Source organism: Procambarus clarkii, chromosome 42 (assembly GCF_040958095.1).
Source record: "Procambarus clarkii isolate CNS0578487 chromosome 42, FALCON_Pclarkii_2.0, whole genome shotgun sequence".
NCBI lineage: Eukaryota > Metazoa > Arthropoda > Malacostraca > Decapoda > Cambaridae > Procambarus > Procambarus clarkii.
Genome location: NC_091191.1, coordinates 32,379,011 through 32,403,259, shown reverse-complemented (window position 1 = coordinate 32,403,259; position 24,249 = coordinate 32,379,011). Strand labels below are relative to the sequence as shown.

At 42.3% G+C, this 24,249-nt stretch overlaps 1 protein-coding gene across 1 annotated transcript; it reads right to left on the bottom strand.

Moving 5' to 3' along the window:
• Positions 1–9,867: 9,867 nt before the first annotated feature.
• On the bottom strand, positions 9,868–10,467 carry LOC138373520 (sperm acrosomal protein FSA-ACR.1-like). Its single transcript, XM_069339733.1, has one exon. The coding sequence runs from the start codon at positions 10,465–10,467 to the stop codon at positions 9,868–9,870; it is 600 nt and encodes a 199-aa protein (XP_069195834.1).
• Between the last annotated feature and the right edge of the window lie 13,782 nt (positions 10,468–24,249).

The following is a 24,249-nucleotide window of genomic DNA, read 5'->3' as shown; positions in this document are numbered from 1 at the left end:
ACAAACCCGAACGTAGTACCCCAGAAGCCGGACCGAAGAAGGGATGTCAGACCTCAGGCGCATCCCAAGGGTACGAATGTTCGTCCGCATACCCTTATACCTCCCTGAGGATAGCGTGTGCACCCGCACACTGACGACTGCGCCAAACTGCTGGAAGTAACGCAGGAGTAGTTGTTCGGGAAACTCCATGGGTGCCCAGTGCACACTCACATAGGTCAGGGCACCACTACGGTCTGTAATAGTCACAGAGCCGGCACCATCCGGCAGCGACAAGGATCGCCCCTCGTAACGGCGGAGGAAAGCACGATACACCTCCTCCCCCGCAACTTGATAATAACCCGGTGAGCAGTTACCAGCTCAATCCCGTAGACGTCGTCGACCAGGACACGGAGCATGTCACACATGACAAGCTCAACTAAAGGATAGCCAACACGGCCCGTAAACTCCAGTCCCACGGAGTTTACTCTCAACACAGGAGGGAGAGGGACCCCCATCGCAAGCGTGCGACGTCACCACCAGCCAAGCAGCAACTGCAGGGAGGGTGGGAACACCCACACCCCCTGGCGACGAAAAACGGCAAACACCCCAAACTACCAGAGGCCGGACGACACGTCTGTACCTCACGGCAGCTCCAGGTGCACTCCCCTGATTTTACAAGTGGTGGTCGTTGTGTCCGACCTAGGATCAGGTGAGGTATGGTGGTGGTTCTTGGGTGTTGCAGTTTTTTTTTTTTTATTTATTTTTACATGGAAGCATGCGTAGAAGTTACAATAAAAGCATAAACAAATAGAACAAAGAACACAAGGACAAAGTACAAATCACACATATGTACACGGACAAAGGAATAAATCAAGAGAAGACCAGCCGGAAGGGCTGACCACAAAACACACAGAAGCGCATACATAAAACACAACAAAAAGATAAACACAGCGGAATATAAGCACAGGGGAAACACCAGAACATAACGTACACATAACAAGCCTACCCACACCTCAAACACAGACGGAGAGGCATCATCACAAAACGATAACATACAATAAGAAAGATAATAACAATAAAGGAAACAGACCTTCCATAACAAACTGGAGGCGAAACATAATGGCAAAACATAACAAAGAGCATAAACCGTGGCCGGAACACGCCGACAGCCTGAAGGGCACGCAATAAGACATAAACAAGCGCACACGACATCCACAACCGGACACACCAACGCACAGGAACCGCACACCCACACACAAGCCATACAAGAAAAACCCACAACATAAACCAGAGCACGCAGGAACCGGGAAGCATAACCTACCCCACCCACACACTCACACGCCCCACCCGCACCCCACAGCCATGCACACAAAAGAATACACAAAATATATAGAAATCATATGCGAGGAACACAGTCCTCAAGAGGCAAAAGTGTGCTTTTCAGGGAAAAGATCGTAAGGATACTTCTTATATGCCTCCCAAATCAAATCCTCAAGGTCGGAAGGGTTACGAATGCCCCGCTGCCGAGGAGGTATCATAAACTCTGGAACATCCAGATCAGGTGGCAACAGCCAACGCTAAAGGTCACTGGCACAAGTCGCATAACGAGGCCGGGGAGCGCCAACCACGCCCTGCGAGGAAGCAGACGACGCCGAAGAAGCGGACGAGGGTCGCTGAGACTGCCTGGCCGTCGTACGCACAGGAGCAGGGGACGGTCGACGAGACGGTAGCTCCTCCACTGAGACAGCAGGAGACACGGAAGAGACGGCTGGAGACGGAAGAGGCGGCAAGACTTAACACTTCTCTTGTGTTCTTTAAGTCTGTCATTCAGTGTACGGTCAGTTTCGCCAAAGTATTGGAGAGGACAAGACGAACAGGAAATAGAGTAGACACCAGCAGCATTAGAAGCAGGAGGAGCAGTGTGAACTAGATTGCTACGAAGTGTGTTAGTTTGATGAAAGGCGAGCTTAATGTCAAGAGGACGAAAGGTATTTGTAAAAGTTTTGAGTTCAGATATGAAGGGAAGGCATAGTACAGTGCAACTAGTGTTGGAAGAAGGTTTAGGATGAAAGAAATTTCGTTTAGCTTGAGAATACTTTGGCGAAACTGGCCATACACTGAATGACAGACTTAAAGAACACAAGAAACGTGTTAAGTCTGCAGACACTAACAATGCTCTCTTCTGCCATGTGAGGGATTCTAATCATCCCATTGATTGGTCTTTCTCCAAAATAATCTTTCCTGCCTCTACTCTACACAGACGCCGTCTTGTTGAATCGGCTCTAATACACAATGTACCCAACATGAACTTGAGTCCTCTCTTTGTTGCTGTGGACTCTTCCCTTTCACAGTATATACTCAAATGCTCTAATCTTTCTAACAAACGTGACCTTACATAAGCTTACCCTTTCCATTTACCTTTCTTTCTCTTTTCTCTTTTTTCTATTCATTGTCTTCTCCTATGTTCCCTCGTTTTCCTCTTCTCATTATTTTCTCCTTCTCTTTCGGTGGTTATAATAGGAACAGCCTCGAATGGGCCAATAGGCCCTCTGCAGTTCCTACTACTAGCCCCTCTACTACACCTTACTTTGCTCCTCATCTCTCGTGCCTATTTATTGCCTGTCTTTACTTTCTGATCACAATCGACTTGAGAATGGTCCAGGACGGACCGAAACGTCGTCGTCCCTTCACATTCTTTTGTGTGGTCTTTTCATCATACTTTAGCCACGTTATTGTGACTTATCGCCTGCTTAAGGTACGGATGTTCGTCCGCCGCCCAGCATATCTACCCGAGGAAAGCGTGTTCACTCGCACACTGACAACTGCACCATACCTCCCGAAGTAGTGCCAGAGGAGGTCTTCAGGGAACTCCAGGGGCGCACCGTGGACATTGACATAAGTCAGGGCACCACTGCGGTCCGAGATCGCCACGGAGCCGGCAGCATCTGGCAACGGCAACGTACGTCCCTCGTACCGATGGAGGAAGTCTCGGTACTCCTCCCTCACGAACTTGACAACCACCTGGTGGGCAGTAACAAGCTCAATACCGTAAATAGCCTCCACCAAGATACGAAGCATATCACACATCACCAACTTAATGGTCGGATATCCAGCCGTACACGTGAACTCCAACCCCACGGAATTTGTCACGGACGACAGGAGGAAAATGGCCCCCCATGTCAGAACCGCCACATCAACACGCAGCCAGCAGGCAACAAAACTGGGAGGGCAGAGACGCCCACACCACCTGGCGACCAAAATGGGAAATGACCTCAACAGCCACGGTGGGTCGGTAAACGTCCTCACTCCACGGCTGCCAGCAGTCGACCTTGGGTGTTGCAGTTGGTGGTCGTCGGGATGGTGAGGTTGCTGTCCAGCTGGTAGTTGACGAGTGATGGTATTCCTCCTGCTTCCTGCTCGCAGGGTGGTGTGTGAGGGTGACGTCGTGGTGTTATAGTGTGGGGTTTGGTCTGGTACTTTGTGGTGGATGATTGTGGAGACCGAACAGTCGGGTAGCGGGTGCTGCAACCCGTGGGTGCTGCAACGACTGACCATACAGCACGCTGCAGGAGGGGCGTATGTGGTGTTGACCGTTAACCAGGAGCGGCTCGCTCAGGTGAGTATCTCTTTTATGTGTGTGTGAATAATGCTTCGTTTTGTTTCAGTTGGCTGCGTTACTTGTCTTTTGGTGGAATTGGTGGGTACACTTGTGTGGTTTGTGCATTTTCTGTATACTTATTTTGTTTGTGCTTTGCCTTTTTGTGTATTTTGCTGTTGGTTAATGTTTCATTTGCCTGTTTGTATTACTGTAAATTTTTATTAATGAAAGTAAATGGTTTGATATAGGCCTTGAGGCTTCATAATGTATGACTGTTTTTGGTGTGTACTGTTGTTCCATGTTCTCTGTTCAACCCATTCTCCTGAATAATTATTCGCCATTTTGATGCATAATTTCCCTAAGGCCAAAATAGATGCACTTAAACTGAGAGCGGCTCGGGAAATTGACGATGTCCCGTTTTCTGTTCGTAGGTCCTTAGGTTGGTTAGGTTCGGGCAATTTAGTGAAACAGATTAATGAGGCTGGAAACGCTCGGGAGAACGGGCAGCTCTGTTTGGGGTCGGGTGTTCATTGTTTATGTGACCTGTCTCCGCATATCTGCTGAATTAATACGATTGTTGTATTTCTGTATGCTCCCCAGGGTTGCCCTCTTGCATGTATTGTTTTGTTCTTCCTGTGAGTTAATACCAACACAAGGGAAAAAATTAATAACCTGTTGGGAATATATAATTACGGTTTTGAATGAGCAAGATGTTTAACAAGATGACTGCGATTTTGGGGCCGATCGCTCAACAAGTCCTAAGTACAGGCTCGTTAGAGCAGCGGTCGTCAACCTATCCCCCTACAACTCCCCCCCCCCCCTCAGATGCATTCATCGTTTTAACGTACTGTGAATTAAAACTTGGATTGTTCTAATAAGTTAATATTATCACATAATAAATTTTCGTGTAAAGTACAAGGCTTCGGTTAGGTATTTAGGTTCTTTTGGCGATTATTTGTATTTGAAGCAATTGGGTGAAGCATTTATAGCTTTGTGGTTCGACAACCCGTCCTCAGTAAGACGCATTCATCAGTTTTAACATGCTTTTCATTCATAATAGTTATTTTCTCAAATATAAATTGATATTGTTATATATTAGCATATTGTGCATTTATAGACATAGATTAGGTTCTATTGGCGATTATTTGTATTTGTAGAACGCGGGTGTTGCATTTACAGCATTGTGGGTGGAACAAAATTCGTCAGTGAAGCACTTGTTCCGGAAGTGTTCCAACGAAATCAGTTGAGTCGTGTGTAAACCGTTTTTCATTCATAAACATGAGGTTTGGCGGGTGCATGGAATCACTTCTTGGGTTTCACGAACATTTATGCATTGATCCTTTTGTTTTAAATTCTTACTAATCATAACTCCCAGATCCCTTTCGCGATTGTGATGTTGTGTACCTTGACTTTAGCAAAGCTTTTGATACAGTGCCACATGAAAGACTGATTAAAAAGATAGAGTCTCATGGTATTGGGGGTGCTATATTAAGCTGGATTAGGGCATGGCTATACCAAAGGAAACAGAGAGTTAGTATCAATGGAATCAAGTCAGAGTGGGGAAAATGTTGTAAGTGGGGTGCCTCAGGGCTCTGTCCTGGGACCTCTGTTGTTTATAATATATATAAATGATTTAGATTCAGGTTTGAGTAGCAACATTTTCAAATTTGCCGATGATACGAAAATCGGTAGGGAAATTAATTCGAAGGAGGACTCACTATCACTTCAAGTTGATCTAGATAGGGTTTTGAAATGGTCAAAGGATTGGCAGATGCAGTTTAATGCTGATAAATGTAAAGTTCTGAGGTTAGGTAATGATGATAGATTTACAAGATACGAGCTAGATGGTGTTGAGATTGCGAAGTCGGATTGCGAAAGGGATCTCTGAGTTATGATTAGTAAGAATTTAAAACAAAAGGATCAATGCATAAATGTTCGTAATAAGGCAAATCGGACACTTGGATTTATTAATCGCAGCGTTAGTAACAAGACACCTGGTGTGGTTCTCAAGCTATATCTTGCTCTAGTTAGGCCCCATTTAGATTATGCAGTTCAGTTTTGGTCGCCATATTATAGAATGGATATAAATTCACTTGAACGTGTCCAGCGTAGGATGACTAAGTAAATTCCCCAAATTAGAAATCTTTCATATGAAGAAAGATTAACAAAGCTTAAGTTGCATTCACTGGAAAGGCGAAGAGTTAGGGGTGACATGATAGAGGTTTACAAGTGGGTGAATGGACATAACAAAGGGGATATTAATAGGGTATTAAAAGTATCAACACAAGACAGAACACGAAACAATGAGTATAAATTGGATAAGTTTAGATTTAGGAAAGACTTGGGTAAATACTGGTTCAGTAACAGGGTTGTTGATTTGTGGAACCAATTACCGCGTAACGTGCTGGAGGTGGGGTCCCTCAATTGTTTCAAGCGTGCGTTGGACAAGTATATGAGTGGAATTGAGGGGTTTTATATATAGGAGCTGCCGCGTATGGGCCAATAAGCCTTCTGCAGTTGCCTTTGTTCTTATGTTCTTATGTTCTTCTTAAATGTTCGGGAAATGGTAGACGTCGGGTTGTGTTGAGAACGGTGGTTACTAGACGGAGGAAAGAAGGGTCAGGTGAGACCAGATCAGAGGAGTTAGGTAATTAAAGGGACTAGGCCATTGTGGGGCACATGTGGGGTTTATTTCTTTCTTTCCAGATTCCTGCAACGAAAGACGGCTAAGAGACAAGTCTGGATCACTGAAGCATCGGGAACCAAAACAAGTGCAGTATTTGTAGTGCGGATTATACAGAGTGGCAAGTGAAACTAATGCAGGGTGAATGTGGGCCAGCGTGGGCCATGTGCGGGCCAAGCAATGGGTGGGCCGAGCGAGCCGCACCTTGGAGCTTGATTTATATCGTCGGTATGGTGGTAATAGTGAGAAACCGTTGCTAAGGACAAATCAAGCGTGAAATCTACGTAATTTGAAGTCAATTAAATATCATGTAAAGTGTAGATCGAATATTTTAAATATTATTAAATATTACGTAAAGATTTGAGCGATTTCCGGCGTTGTCAGACGTAGATACAGAAAATAGGCGCAGTGAATTGTAAACGCCTACCCCCTCCCCATCTGGCCCGTTGGCGTCGTGAGGGGGCTTGGTGGACGGCTGCCGGAGTGTGATGCTCCGTTGGGCAGTCCTCTGTCCTTTTCTGGCCTTGCACTCCTGCTGCTGTCTTCTCCAATTGTGCCGGATCGCTTTTCCTTTTCCTTATGTTTCGTTTTTCTCCCCCCCTCTTCTCCTATCTGCTTGTCGTTTCCTGCCGACCTTTTGCTTGTTTTGGATTATTTCTTTGGACTTCTTCTATTTTGACGCCCGGGTGCTTGAGGAGGCATACTCTTGCACCCGTAGAACTGTAGTACCCAACGTCTCGAGCGAGGGGAACCTTTTATTGTCAATCCCCCTTTCGTCGCTGAACCCGATCTCGACGGACTGACGGTTCTTAAGGTGGCGTTTGTGGGGCGTATACTCACGACGCACCCCTAGGGGGCCCCGGCATGATCGGCGATAGCTTCCTGTTGGGTGTCCTGCCTCTAATTGTGGCTCCATGGTGAGTATGGGGGCACATTCGTGGATGAATTTGTCACTTTTCGTCTCTGTCGTTGAATGTTTCCGTTGTGCCCTCTCAGGCTCGTGGGGTGGGCGACCAAGCCCCCGAGTCGGCCTGTATTGGAAGACCAGGCTCTGTAGCTCCCGCTGCGTTGGGCCCCGACCTTGCTCCTCCTTTGACCGTCCTGACTTCTTCCCCCAGCTCCCCTCCCTCCTCTGTGGTTGGGTCGAGCCTCCAGCCCCCGGTGGTGACCACTTCGTCCCCTGGTGTGGCTAAGTCTTTCGTTGTGACTACTGCGCCTTTTGACCCCTCTCTCTCTAGGGGTTCTCAACGCCGTTCGCGCCCCAACCGCACTCGCTCGATTCCTTCCCGTACTGATGCGTATCAGGCCTTGTTTGGTCCTGCTTCATGGGCCAAATACTTTGATCTCCTCCCTCTTGATTCTGCGCCTCCTGACGATTTCTCCCTCCATCGGCATCTTGTAGATTCCGTAGATGCGTCTGTTACTTTCAACCCCACTCGTCTCAGTACACGTGTCGTTGCTGCTCCTTCTCAGGATGCGGCTTCCCGCTTGGCTGCCTTATCTTGCCTTGGCGAGATCCCTGTTCGGGTCTCCAAGAACGTTCAGATGAATGCCAGTGTTGGCACTATTCTCCTCCCACCACATGTTGCAACCGGTGTTCGGAATCTGCAGGATTGCCACGATGATATTCGGCATATCCTTGATGCCCAAGGTATACTCGTTTACTCGTCCCCCTCGTGGTCGTCGCCGTCAACCCCTTCGCGTTGTGAAGATCACCTTTGATGGTAGGACCCTTCCATCCTCTGTCATTCTTGCTGGTGCTAGGTGCTCTGACCAGGAGTATATTCCTTCTCCTCGACTTTGTAACAAGTGCTGGAGGTTTGGGCATGGTGCCCTCCGCTGCTCTGGGACTGTCTCTCTCTGTCCTTTGTGTGGGAGTGAAGGTCACTCTAAGTCGGAGTGCACTTCTCCCCAAGCTCGCTGCCTCAACTGCGGTGAGGCCCATCCTACCTTCTCCCGTGCCTGTGTCCATTACAAGCTTGCCTTAAATATACAAAGAGCTTTTGTATATTTAAGGCTAGTAAATTTGTTATTGTTATGATATGAACACTACTTGTGAGATTTTTTTACGAATTTGCATTTTCTCGACTGCACCGCGTGCGTTCCCTCATTTTTTAGCCACTTGTGGACAGTAACGCACAGTTTCCTCAGGCAGGTTCACTTGATCTTCATCGCAGATGGCGAGTGAAATGATGAATTTAGACAGGGCATTGCAGAACATTTTAAATTCAAGAACATTAGATTTTTCTTTTGTATATTGCAACGTTCGTCTGGACTAGTGTGTCTTCGATAGATGTGTTGCCAGACATGCATTCTCAGTAGAAAAGGGAAATTATTTTATGATATCCTATCAAAATCATGTTTTTTAATACACGGGGGTTTACTTTGTATTGATGCATGTAAAATGTTTTTAATAAATAATGTTTCTCAAGTGCAAATTTGTTGAATTTCTGGATCTGTTTTTCAAAGACATTGTTCTTAAAACCTGGGAGTCTTTTATTGAGTCTTGGGAGATTATTCACCGTGTTGCCACTTGGGTTAAGGCAAGATGAAAACTGACATTATTTTATTCGTATAGAATAATATAATAATAATAATAATAATGATAATAGTATCAAAGATGCTAATAATAATAATTTACTATCAGATTAGAGAGCTTTTAAACTTTTTTCTTATTTCTATGAAGATTTGAGTCATAATTTCTTGGTTTGTGGTTAGTGTAAAAAATGTCATACTAGTTCCTAAAATAAATGGTGTAGCTTGAACAGAGTTTTATTTGGTATAACTTCAAAATTTAGTAGGAAATTTCAATGTTATGTATTTCATTAAAAATTAATATTCTAAAATAAATGTTGTAATCACCTTCAAATTAATGTATTTGATGTTAATGATATACCTTGAAAATTTTTAAATATTAAAAATATTAATTTTCTTGGCGTACCCCTTTTGATGAATTAGTCACGTACATTGTCCTGTTCCATCTATTTTGCTTCTTTCTGCAAGTCCGGTGTGTGACGGCATCTGACAACTCATTTTGAAAGTTGGCATTTGATCCGATACATTACTTGTATTTGGTTTAGCATTTAGTTTATCCTCTTATTTCATCATTCTTGTTACTGTGTCTTGCAAGTCATACATCTGCTCATCTCCCCAACCTTCACCTCATACATGTGGTCACCTCCCCAAACCTCACCTCATACATGTTGTCATCTCCCCAACCTTAACCTCATACATGTGCTCATCTCCCCCTAATCTTCACCTCATACATGTGCTCATCTTCTCAACCTTCACCTCATACATGTGGTCATCTCCCCAACCTTCACCTCATACATGTGGTCATCCCCCCAACCTTCACCTCATACATGTGGTCATCTCCCCAACCTTCACCTCATACATGTGGTCATCTCCCCAACCTTCACCTCATACATGTGGTCATCTCCCCAACCTTCACCTCATACATGTGGTCATCTCCCCAACCTTCACCTCATACATGTGGTCATCTCCCCAACCTTCACCTCTTACATGTGCTCATCTCGCCAACCTTTACCTCATACATGTGCTCATCTTCTCAACCTTCACCTCATACATGTGGTCATCTCCCCAACCTTCACCTCATACATGTGGCCGCCTCCACCCCAGCCGCCTCCACGGATGGCACATCACCCCCTGCCACTTCCACTGATGGCACAACATCCCCTGCCACTTCCACGGATGGCACATCACACTCTGCCACTTTCACGGATGGCACATCACCCCCTGCCACTTCCACGGATGGCACATCACCCCCTGCCACTTCCACTGATGGCACAACATCCCTTGCCACTTCCACGGATGACACATCACCCCCTGCCACTTTCACGGATGACACATCACCCCCTGCCACTTCCACGGATGGCACATCACCCCCTGCCACTTCCACGGATGGCATATCACCCTCTGCCACTTCCACGGATGGCACATCACCCCCTGCCTCTTCCAGGGATGGCACATCACCCCCTGCGACCTCCATGGATGGCACATCACCCTCTGCCACCTCCACGGATGGCACGTCACCCCCTGGCACTTCTACGGATGGCACATCACCCCCTGCCACTTCCACGGATGGCACGCCACCCCCTGCCAACTCCACGGATGGCACATCACCGTCTGCCACCTCCACGGATGGCACATCACCCTCTGCCACCTCCCAGGATGGCACGTCACACATACAATGGTGTAATATAATGACCAATAGGCAAAACTTGATTCTTTCTAGTAGCTACCATCATTTTCTAGTCTCTCCTGTTTTTAAACTCTAATCGGAAGCATCAGCCAGCAAATCAACCATGATTTGATTTGCCTCATTTGACCAATTTTAGACATAGTTCTTTAATCCTACATTCAGAAAGTTGCTGATCCATTTGCAACTAATAACTGTTTATTAGACCAGGATGGGAGACATACTTTATACCGAGTTTGTTTATATTCATTCTTGCACATTTACTAGACATTATTTCAATGCTGTATTAAATGCTGTGGGAGGTATTTTATAAGTGTTATTGCGCCACTTGACTTTGGGATTTTATTACTAAAATTGATTGTAGATTGTGCAGTGCAGTTTATATATCCAAATAAATCTTGTTTTGATGCAGGGAACCATCATCCCGGAATCGGTGTCCATTTCTGCATGATAAAGTTTTTGAGACTTGTTCATTTCATACCATTATCACTGAAATTATACCTAGATATTATGTTTTATTAACAAATTTAGACACTATATCGGAGGGGAATTCCAAATTTGAGAGCAGGTTTTGCGTTAAACAGTACATTTAACTAAGGAAGCATCCACCTATTATACACAAGATGATACACTCATCAGGTTAATTGCTCGTCATACAAAGAAATCTTTGATGCAGGGAGAAAAAAAAAGTTACAGTAATCTTCACCCAAAAGTCATAAGTAGTATCGTGTTGGTGTTTTGACTGAATGGTATGGTAGTTGGTATATTATGATTTACATATAAGTGGCATTAGTTATTTTTAGTGTGTTTTGGAAATATGGTCTGAAGTCATTATTTTGAAATGATGCAGCTGTAAAAATTGTTTGCTCCAAATGGGGAAGTTTAACTTGTGATGGTAAATATTGTGATTTCTACTTGCTATACAGCCACCACTGATCTAAATTGGAACAAGGTAGCTCTCACATGCCCAGAATATTATAATTCTTTTATATTGCTTAATTATTATTTAGTTTAATTTTACTATCTTTTTACAGGCTAAATCAATGATCAAACCACGCAGCACAATGTGAAGAAATGACAACATTTCGGTTCATCTTGAACCATTATCAACTCGTACAATTTGATAAAGGATCAGGACAGACCCAAACGTTGTCGTTTCTTCATCTTCTGGTGTGTGGTTTGGTCGTCATATCTTCAGCCACATTATTGTGACTCATCATCTGCAAGCTAAATCAATAATTATGATGGCATATATATATATATATATATATATATATATATATATATATATATATATATATATATATATATATATATATATATATATGAAAGATTACTATAGAACCAAAAAAACGGACAACCTACTCATGAAAAACTCTTCAGACACAAAGCAGAATGCCTTAAAAAAAGACCAACGTCGTCTATGCCTTCAAATGTCCACTTGGGGACTGTTAGCCCCAAAGAACTCAGTACATACGCAAGACAACAACGCCTCTTTCGAAAGAGGCGATTGTTAATCGCCTCTTTCCAGGGGATTAACAATGCATAAGCAACAGGGCACCATTAAGGAACATATAATCTCTTCTCACAACCAGACCATCACCAGAGAAGTCTTAACAAACAACACAGAAATCATCGATAGATACAGCAATAGCAGGCAGCTTGACATCTGCGAGGCACTACACATCAAAAAGTCAACACCAGCAATCAACAGCTAATTAATGCACAACTATATTCTACCCACTTCAAGACTCTGTACCAATATCGAAGCATCAAGAGGAGGTCTAGGCCAATAGGCCCTATGCAGTTACTTCCATTCTTCCGTTTCACTTATCCAATTTATACCCATTTGTTACGGCCCTAATGGGTCGCAACTGGGTTCTTTCTCTGATGTTAGTAGAGTTAGGGTATCCGACCCCAAGCTAGTAGTGGCTTTCAAGAGGTGTGTTCCTTAACGCAAATAAATTAAAGGGGAAGGGATACAAATTAACTAAACTTAATATATAATTACCATCACCATAAAAAATATATAAAAGGTCACAAGCGGGGTTGCTATTACTACACTTATTTACAATAATAACTTCTTAGAAGACACGGGATGCTCCACGGTGCTGAACGATGCTTAGCCCTTGATCCTCTTCTCGTGGCCTCTCGACGAATCCTTGGATTCTCCTAGCGAGTCTACCCCGGCCACAGGCCAGCCAAATCACAGTCCCACTGGGTGTACCGTCGTGGAGGCCGTCAACCACAAATCCAGCCTGTAGCTGGCAGGTTCCAATCAGCAACGATGCGTAGGCCACTCCACGACCGATACTAGGGTTGCGAGCCCTAGGCAGGAGCCTCGTGTGATTTCACAGATCACTCTCCTCACCACAACACCCCAGTGACCAGTCTTCTCCACCAGTCAGCCCTTGGTACGGCAATTCCTCAACTGCCACGTCACAGGGAGGCTAACACAACAGTATTCATCTGGGGGGTGACTCTCAGCTTCAGCAGCAAATGCGTGGAGGTTCTACGGCTGCCTTGGGTAGACTGATCCAACTTCCATTACAGCAGTCCCAGGTCGACTCTGTAATCAGACACGTCATCAGTACTAGTTACACTCTAGGGCACCTCACTCACAGGCTTAGACACAAACGTCCACCTATCCTCTCCATAGATGGCGTTGCTGTGTAAGCGCCACCTCACCAGAGGTCAGCAGCGGCTGTGTTATGAGCTGATCAGGACGGGAAACTAGTCCTTGTGGCCAGTATATCTCGTCCTCACTAGATGGCGTCGTCCATTTGGAGGGGGTTTCGGGAGCTGACCCACAGATGGCGCGGTCGTCACTGCTCCGTGCTCGGACGCTGGGCTCGGGTCCGTAACACTATTAAACAGTGTTCTGTCTTGTGTTGGTCAAAAGTTTGTTCATCTCATCCAAAACTGTTTCAACATATCACCTCACCCAAATGCGAGTATGTAAGACAAGCTGTTTAGCGTTAGAATTAGTAAAACACTGTTAAGTGTTTTCAGGTTACAGTTGTGTGTGTGTTTAAACTAAAGTCTTTGAAAATGTAATACGTTATTACGAAACGCATTCAAGCGTGGCGTCAGACTAGAAATAAAAATGAATTTAAGAGAATTGATTTTTCAATTACCATCGACAGTAAAAAGAAACATAAGAAATATTGAGAAAATTCGTGTTAGAATCATTAATCTTACTTTTTCGGTCATATTTATCATTTATCATATTTAGGGGTCGCCATGGGTTCTCTCCTCAACCTGTCCTCTTAAAAAGAACGTCGCTTTTGGCCGTTTGCCCGTATGGCCGAATTTGGACGTAATTTGGAAATGAAAAAAAAATGAAAATAAATTTGGGATTTTTTTTTTCAACAACAGTAAGTTAAGGGTCCTCTGATAGGTTAGGTGGGAAGGAAATTCTCATAAAGTTTCAAAACGTTATGAAAAACGTGAATTTAAAGTGTCCTCTTATAACCTCTGCGCGTAGGCCGGACGACTCAAATAGAAAACGGAACAGAACGTCACTTTTGTGAGTCGATTTCATTTCAAATTACGTCCAAATTTGGCCATAGTGCGCATACGAGCCAAAAGTGACGTTCTTTTTAAGAGGACGGGTTGCTCTCCTAGGTGTCCTGTTTGCGAACGTCTACATGGGTAACATCGAACAAAAGGTCTTAGTCGACATGAACTTGAAACCGGCCATATACTGCAGGTATGTTGACGACACTTTTACACAGGTACCTGATGTCAGACATCTGCAGGAGCTGATGTCTCACACCCCAGAAGTGACTCGAACCTATACTGCCAGAAGCAATGCATCTGATGTACAGGATCCCTTAACCACTCGACCAACACGTTGTGTTCTTCACATGTGCCCCAAAGAATGAGGTGAGTTGATAAAATACTATGCCCAAGATTAAAAACAGAGTGCCAGCAGGGGGATGGAAATAGCCTCGGCTACCATCCTCTTTTTGTCTTGTCGTGTTGGTCGAATGGTTAAGGGATCCTGTACATCATATTCATTGCTCCTGGCAGTATGGGTTCGAGTCACTTCTGGGGTGTGAGTTTTCAGTGGCATATATACCTGGAGAACGTTTAGGCTTGTTCGCATATTAAATATATATATATATATATATATATATATATATATATATATATATATATATATATATATATATATATATATATATATATATATATATATATATATATGTCGTACCTAGTAGCCAGAACGTACTTCTCGGCCTACTATGCAAGGCCCGATTTGCCTAATAAGCCAAGTTTTCCTTAATTAATATATTTTCTTTAATTTTTTTTTATGATATGATAAAGCTACCCATTTCATTATGTATGAGGTCAATTTTTTTTTATTGGAGTTAAAATTAACTTAGATATATGACCAAACCTAACCAACCCTACCTAACCTAACCTAACCTATCTTTATAGGTTAGGTTAGGTTAGGCAGCCGAAAAAGTTAGGTTAGGTTAGGTTAGGTAGGTTAGGTAGTCGAAAAAACATTAATTCATGAAAACTTGGCTTATTAGGCAAATCGGGCCTTGCATAGTAGGCTGAGAAGTGCCGTTCTGGTTACTAGGTAAGACATATATATATATATATATATATATATATATATATATATATATATATATATATATATATATATATATATATATATATATATATATATATATATATATATATATTATTAAATATGACCGAAAAAGTAAGATTAATAATTCTAACACGAATTTTCTCAATCTTTCGTACATTACGCTTCACTGTTGGAGGTAAATCAAAAATCACTTCTCCAAAATTCAAAAGAAGGTCACTACCAAAGATACCTTACAAGCAGAACTTATTGCAGAAGGAGGAAAGAATCGAGGCAACTACAGAAGCACCATACTGTCCCCCGAGCTTAAAGCGGCAGCTAAAAGCCTTCGTGAGAACAAGGAGATAGTTGTCAGGAGAGGTGACAAGTCGCCAATATATGTCATTCTTAAAAAAGACGAATATCTGGCGAAAATGAACATCATACTCTCTGACCAAACTAAGTTCCAAAGGGTAACGAAGGACACTACAGCCGAATTAAAAGCAAAGGTCAACAAACTGATCGAAACTGTGAACGCCAAGAAATCCGGACTCCACCTGCCAAAGATCATTGGGGAATATAAACCTGGATATGCGTATGGAAATGTCAAGACGCAGAAGCCTGGAAACCCACTTCGGCCAATCATTAGCCAGATACCCACACCCACGTACAGACTGGCGAAGCGACTCAACGGCCTGCTGACTCCTTATGTTCCTTGCGCCTTCAGCCTGAAGTCTCCAAAGGAATTTGTGGACTTACTGCTGGGCGCACGGGCCACAGGGATAAAAGCCTCGTTGGACGTAGAATCGCTGTTTACCAACGTACCTGTGGACGAGACAATCGGAATGATAGCCGACAGAGTGTATCGTGATCCAGCCTGTACTCCTCTTGACATGCCAGAAAGTATTCTGAGGAAACTACTCCAAGCTTGTACTAAAGAGGCACCCTTCTTGAGCCCGGATGGGCACATGTATAAGCAAGTAGATGGGGTCGCCATGGGTTCTCCCCTAGGTGTCATGTTTGCAAACTTCTACATGGGTACCATCGAGCAAAAAGTCTTAGTCGACATGAACTTGAAACCGGCCATATACTGCAGGTATGTTGACGACATTTTTACACAGGTACCTGATGTCAGACATCTGCAGGAGCTGAAGGAGGCATTTGAGCAGAGTTCCGTGCTGCGTTTCACTTACGAGGCGGAAAAGGATGGGAAGCTGCCTTTTCTAGATGTAACAGTCATGGAAAAGGGCGGAGGTTTCCACACTGCAGTCTACACTAAGGAAACAAACATAGGAATGTGCCTAAATGCCAACAGCGACTGCCCTGACAGGTACAAGAGGAGTGTTGTTAACGCATACGTCGACCGTGCTCTCAGCCACAGCTCAGAATGGAAGCAAGTCGACGAAGAACTCTGTAGGGTAAAGCAGGTCCTAGTCAATAACGGCTTCTCCAATGGTTTCATCGAAGACATCATAAGAAGGAAAGTGAAAAGCCATGCAACCTCCGAAGAGACAACTAACACAACACCTATACCCCCTATTAGACTATTTTACAGGAACTTCTTTTCCACAGCTCATAAAACGGAGGAAAGGGTCCTGAAAGATATTGTTAATAGAAACGTTATCCCTACAGACAAAAATCAGAGGATACAACTGACGATTTACTATAAAACCAGAAAAACGGCCAGCCTACTCATGAGAAACTCTCCAGACACAAAACAGAACGCTTTAAAAGAGACTAACGTCGTCTATGCCTTCAAATGCCCACTTGGGGACTGTAAGCTCCAAAAAAACCAGTATATAGGCAAGACAACAACATCTCTTTCTAGGCGTTTAACGATGCATAAGCAACAGGGCTCCATTAAGGAACATATAATCTCTTCCCATAACCAAACCATCGCCAGAGAAATCCTAGTAAACAACACAGAAATCATCGATAGATACAGCGATAGCAGGCGGCTTGACGTTTGCGAGGCACTACACATCAAGAAGTCAACACCAGCAATCAACAGCCAATTATTGCACAACTATATTCTACCCACCTCAAGACTCCGCTCCAATATAGAAGCATCAAGAAATATGGACCTATAGGCTTTCTACAAACACTTCTATTCAATACCCATTGTTTCTGTTCTGTCTTGTGTTGATACTTTTAATACCCTATTAATATCCCCTATTGTTCTGTCTTGTTAATATATATAAACATATATATAAATGTATATATATATATACATATATATACATATATATATACATATATATTCTGGCTACTAGGTACGACATATATATATATATATATATATATATATATATATATATATATATATATATATATATATATATATATATATATATATATATATATATATATATATATATATATATATATATATATATATATATATTATTATATTTTGGTAGCAGTCTTTCCTGTAGACATATATTATTAAATATGACCGAAAAAGTAAGATTAATAATTCTAACACGAATTTTCTCAATCTTTCGTACATTACGCTTCACTGTTGGAGGTAAATCAAAAATCACTTCTCCAAAATTCATTTTTATTTCTAGTCTGACGCGACACGGGCGCGTTTCGTAAAACTTATTACATTTTCAAAGACTTCACAAATACACAACTGATTAGAACTTGCGTTTCTCTGATTTTATATCTACATTTGAGTGAGGTGGGAAGGGTGATGTGGCATTAACACAAGACAGAACAATAGGGGATATTAATAGGGTATTAAAAGTATCAACACAAGACAGAACAGAAACAATGGGTATTGAATAGAAGTGTTTGTAGAAAGCCTATAGGTCCATATTTCTTGATGCTTCTATATTGGAGCGGAGTCTTGAGGTGGGTAGAATATAGTTGTGCAATAATTGGCTGTTGATTGCTGGTGTTGACTTCTTGATGTGTAGTGCCTCGCAAACGTCAAGCCGCCTGCTATCGCTGTATCTATCGATGATTTCTGTGTTGTTTACTAGGATTTCTCTGGCGATGGTTTGGTTATGGGAAGAGATTATATGTTCCTTAATGGAGCCCTGTTGCTTATGCATCGTTAAACGCCTAGAAAGAGATGTTGTTGTCTTGCCTATATACTGGTTTTTTTGGAGCTTACAGTCCCCAAGTGGGCATTTGAAGGCATAGACGACGTTAGTCTCTTTTAAAGCGTTCTGTTTTGTGTCTGGAGAGTTTCTCATGAGTAGGCTGGCCGTTTTTCTGGTTTTATAGTAAATCGTCAGTTGTATCCTCTGATTTTTGTCTGTAGGGATAACGTTTCTATTAACAATATCTTTCAGGACCCTTTCCTCCGTTTTATGAGCTGTGGAAAAGAAGTTCCTGTAAAATAGTCTAATAGGGGGTATAGGTGTTGTGTTAGTTGTCTCTTCGGAGGTTGCATGGCTTTTCACTTTCCTTCTTATGATGTCTTCGATGAAACCATTGGAGAAGCCGTTATTGACTAGGACCTGCTTTACCCTGCAGAGTTCTTCGTCGACTTGCTTCCATTCTGAGCTGTGACTGAGAGCACGGTCGACGTATGCGTTAACAACACTCCTCTTGTACCTGTCAGGGCAGTCGCTGTTGGCATTTAGGCACATTCCTATGTTTGTTTCCTTAGTGTAGACTGCAGTGTGGAAACCTCCGCCCTTTTCCATGACTGTTACATCTAGAAAAGGCAGCTTCCCATCCTTTTCCGTCTCGTAAGTGAAACGCAGCACGGAACTCTGCTCAAATGCCTCCTTCAGCTCCTGCAGATGTCTGACATCAGGTACCTGTGTAAAAATGTCGTCAACATACCTGCAGTATATGGCCGGTTTCAAGTTCATGTCGACTAAGACTTTTTGCTCGATGGTACCCATGTAGAAGTTTGCAAACAGGACACCTAGGGGAGAACCCATGGCGACCCCATCTACTTGCTTATACATGTGCCCATCCGGGCTCAAGAAGGGTGCCTCTTTAGTACAAGCTTGGAGTAGTTTCCTCAGAATACTTTCTGGCATGTCAAGAGGAGTACAGGCTGGATCACGATACACTCTGTCGGCTATCATTCCGATTGTCTCGTCCACAGGTACGTTGGTAAACAGCGATTCTACGTCCAACGAGGCTCTTATCCCTGTGGCCCGTGCGCCCAGCAGTAAGTCCACAAATTCCTTTGGAGACTTCAGGCTGAAGGCGCAAGGAACATAAGGAGTCAGCAGGCCGTTGAGTCGCTTCGCCAGTCTGTACGTGGGTGTGGGTATCTGGCTAATGATTGGCCGAAGTGGGTTTCCAGGCTTGTGCGTCTTGACATTTCCATACGCATATCCAGGTTTATATTCCCCAATGATCTTTGGCAGGTGGAGTCCGGATTTCTTGGCGTTCACAGTTTCGATCAGTTTGTTGACCTTTGCTTTTAATTCGGCTGTAGTGTCCTTCGTTACCCTTTGGAACTTAGTTTGGTCAGAGAGTATGATGTTCATTTTCGCCAGATATTCGTCTTTTTTAAGAATGACATATATTGGCGACTTGTCACCTCTCCTGACAACTATCTCCTTGTTCTCACGAAGGCTTTTAGCTGCCGCTTTAAGCTCGGGGGACAGTATGGTGCTTCTGTAGTTGCCTCGATTCTTTCCTCCTTCTGCAATAAGTTCTGCTTGTAAGGTATCTTTGGTAGTGACCTTCTTTTGAATTTTGGAGAAGTGATTTTTGATTTACCTCCAACAGTGAAGCGTAATGTACGAAAGATTGAGAAAATTCGTGTTAGAATTATTAATCTTACTTTTTCGGTCATATTTAATAATATATATATATATATATATATATATATATATATATATATATATATATATATATATATATATATATATACATATATATACATATATATATATATATATATATATATATATATATATATATATATATATATATATATATATATATATATATATATATATATATATATATATGTCTTACCTAGTAACCAGAACGGCACTTCTCAGCCTACTATGCAAGGCCCGATTTGCCTAATAAGCCAAGTTTTCATGAATTAATGTTTTTTCGACTACCTAACCTACCTAACCTAACCTAACTTTTTCGGCTGCCTAACCTAACCTAACCTATAAAGATAGGTTAGGTTAGGTTAGGTAGGGTTGGTTAGGTTTGGTCATATATCTAAGTTAATTTTAACTCCAATAAAAAAAAATTGACCTCATACATAATGAAATGGGTAGCTTTATCATTTCATAAAAAAAAATTAAAGAAAATATAATAATTAAGGAAAACTTGGCTTATTAGGCAAATCGGGCCTTGCATAGTAGGCCGAGAAGTACGTTCTGGCTACTAGGTACGACATATAAATATATATATATATATATATATATATATATATATATATATATATATATATATATATATATATATATATTTAATATGCGAACAAGCCTAAACGTTCTCCAGGTATATATGCCACTGAAAACTCACACCCCAGAAGTGACTCGAACCCATACTGCCAGAAGCAATGAATATGATGTACAGGATCCCTTAACCATTCGACCAACACGACAAGACAAAAAGAGGATGGTAGCCGAGGCTATTTCCATCCCCCTGCTGGCACTCTGTTTTTAATCTTGGGCATAGTATTTTATCAACTCACCTCATTCTTTGGGGCACATGTGAAGAACACAACGTGTTGGTCGAGTGGTTAAGGGATCCTGTACATCAGATGCATTGCTTCTGGCAGTATAGGTTCGAGTCACTTCTGGGGTGTGAGACATCAGCTCCTGCAGATGTCTGACATCAGGTACCTGTGTAAAAGTGTCGTCAACATACCTGCAGTATATGGCCGGTTTCAAGTTCATGTCGACTAAGACCTTTTGTTCGATGTTACCCATGTAGAAGTTCGCAAACAGGACACCTAGGAGAGAACCCATGGCGACCCCTAAATATGATAAATGATAAATATGACCGAAAAAGTAAGATTAATGATTCTAACACGAATTTTCTCAATATTTCTTATGTTTCTTTTTACTGTCGATGGTAATTGAAAAATCAATTCTCTTAAATTCATTTTTATTTCTAGTCTGACGCCACGCTTGAATGCGTTTCGTAATAACGTATTACATTTTCAAAGACTTTAGTTTAAACACACACACAACTGTAACCTGAAAACACTTAACAGAGTTTTACTAATTCTAACGCTAAACAGCTTGTCTTACATACTCGCATTTGGGTGAGGTGATATGTTGAAACAGTTTAGGATGAGATGAACAAACTTTTGACCAACACAAGACAGAACACTGTTTAATAGTGTTACGGACCCGAGCCCAGCGTCCGAGCACGGAGCAGTGACGACCGCGCCATCTGTGGGTCAGCTCCCGAAACCCCCTCCAAATGGACGACGCCATCTAGTGAGGACGAGATATACTGGCCACAAGGACTAGTTTCCCGTCCTGATCAGCTCATAACACAGCCGCTGCTGACCTCTGGTGAGGTGGCGCTTACACAGCAACGCCATCTATGGAGAGGATAGGTGGACGTTTGTGTCTAAGCCTGTGAGTGAGGTGCCCTAGAGTGTAACTAGTACTGATGACGTGTCTGATTACAGAGTCGACCTGGGACTGCTGTAATGGAAGTTGGATCAGTCTACCCAAGGCAGCCGTAGAACCTCCACGCATTTGCTGCTGAAGCTGAGAGTCACCCCCCAGATGAATACTGTTGTGTTAGCCTCCCTGTGACGTGGCAGTTGAGGAATTGTCGTACCCAGGGCTGACTGGTGGAGAAGACTGGTCACTGGGGTGTTGTGGTGAGGAGAGTGATCTGTGAAATCACACGAGGCTCCTGCCTAGGGCTCGCAACCCTAGTATCGGTCGTGGAGTGGCCTACGCATCGTTGCTGATTGGAACCTGCCAGCTACAGGCTGGATTTGTGGTTGACGGCCTCCACGACGGTACACCCAGTGGGACTGTGATTTGGCTGGCCTGTGGCCGGGGTAGACTCGCTAGGAGAATCCAAGGATTCGTCGAGAGGCCACGAGAAGAGGATCAAGGGCTAAGCATCGTTCAGCACCGTGGAGCATCCCGTGTCTTCTAAGAAGTTATTATTGTAAATAAGTGTAGTAATAGCAACCCCGCTTGTGACCTTTTATATATTTTTTATGGTGATGGTAATTATATATTAAGTTTAGTTAATTTGTATCCCTTCCCCTTTAATTTATTTGCGTTAAGGAACACACCTCTTGAAAGCCACTACTAGCTTGGGGTCGGATACCCTAACTCTACTAACATCAGAGAAAGAACCCAGTTGCGACCCATTAGGGCCGTAACAAATGGGTATAAATTGGATAAGTGAAACGGAAGAATGGAAGTAACTGCATAGGGCCTATTGGCCTAGACCTCCTCTTGATGCTTCGATATTGGTACAGAGTCTTGAAGTGGGTAGAATATAGTTGTGCATTAATTAGCTGTTGATTGCTGGTGTTGACTTTTTGATGTGTAGTGCCTCGCAGATGTCAAGCTGCCTGCTATTGCTGTATCTATCGATGATTTCTGTGTTGTTTGTTAAGACTTCTCTGGTGATGGTCTGGTTGTGAGAAGAGATTATATGTTCCTTAATGGTGCCCTGTTGCTTATGCATTGTTAATCCCCTGGAAAGAGGCGATTAACAATCGCCTCTTTCGAAAGAGGCGTTGTTGTCTTGCGTATGTACTGAGTTCTTTGGGGCTAACAGTCCCCAAGTGGACATTTGAAGGCATAGACGACGTTGGTCTTTTTTTAAGGCATTCTGCTTTGTGTCTGAAGAGTTTTTCATGAGTAGGTTGTCCGTTTTTTTGGTTCTATAGTATTCTTTCATATATATATATATATATATATATATATATATATATATATATATATATATATATATATATATATATATATATATATATATATATATATATGCCATCATAATTATTGATTTAGCTTGCAGATGATGAGTCACAATAATGTGGCTGAAGATATGACGACCAAACCACACACCAGAAGATGAAGAAACGACAACGTTTGGGTCTGTCCTGATCCTTTATCAAATTGTACGAGTTGATAATGGTTCAAGATGAACCGAAATGTTGTCATTTCTTCACATTGTGCTGCGTGGTTTGATCATTGATTTAGCCTGTAAAAAGATAGTAAAATTAAACTAAATAATAATTAAGCAATATAAAAGAATTATAATATTCTGGGCATGTGAGAGCTACCTTGTTCCAATTTAGATCAGTGGTGGCTGTATAGCAAGTAGAAATCACAATATTTACCATCACAAGTTAAACTTCCCCATTTGGAGCAAACAATTTTTACAGCTGCATCATTTCAAAATAATGACTTCAGACCATATTTCCAAAACACACTAAAAATAACTAATGCCACTTATATGTAAATCATAATATACCAACTACCATACCATTCAGTCAAAACACCAACACGATACTACTTATGACTTTTGGGTGAAGATTACTGTAACTTTTTTTTTCTCCCTGCATCAAAGATTTCTTTGTATGACGAGCAATTAACCTGATGAGTGTATCATCTTGTGTATAATAGGTGGATGCTTCCTTAGTTAAATGTACTGTTTAACGCAAAACCTGCTCTCAAATTTGGAATTCCCCTCCGATATAGTGTCTAAATTTGTTAATAAAACATAATATCTAGGTATAATTTCAGTGATAATGGAATGAAATGAACAAGTCTCAAAAACTTTATCATGCAGAAATGGACACCGATTCCGGGATGATGGTTCCCTGCATCAAAACAAGATTTATTTGGATATATAAACTGCACTGCACAATCTACAATCAATTTTAGTAATAAAATCCCAAAGTCAAGTGGCGCAATAACACTTATAAAATACCTCCCACAGCATTTAATACAGCATTGAAATAATGTCTAGTAAATGTGCAAGAATGAATATAAACAAACTCGGTATAAAGTATGTCTCCCATCCTGGTCTAATAAACAGTTATTAGTTGCAAATGGATCAGCAACTTTCTGAATGTAGGATTAAAGAACTATGTCTAAAATTGGTCAAATGAGGCAAATCAAATCATGGTTGATTTGCTGGCTGATGCTTCCGATTAGAGTTTAAAAACAGGAGAGACTAGAAAATGATGGTAGCTACTAGAAAGAATCAAGTTTTGCCTATTGGTCATTATATTACACCATTGT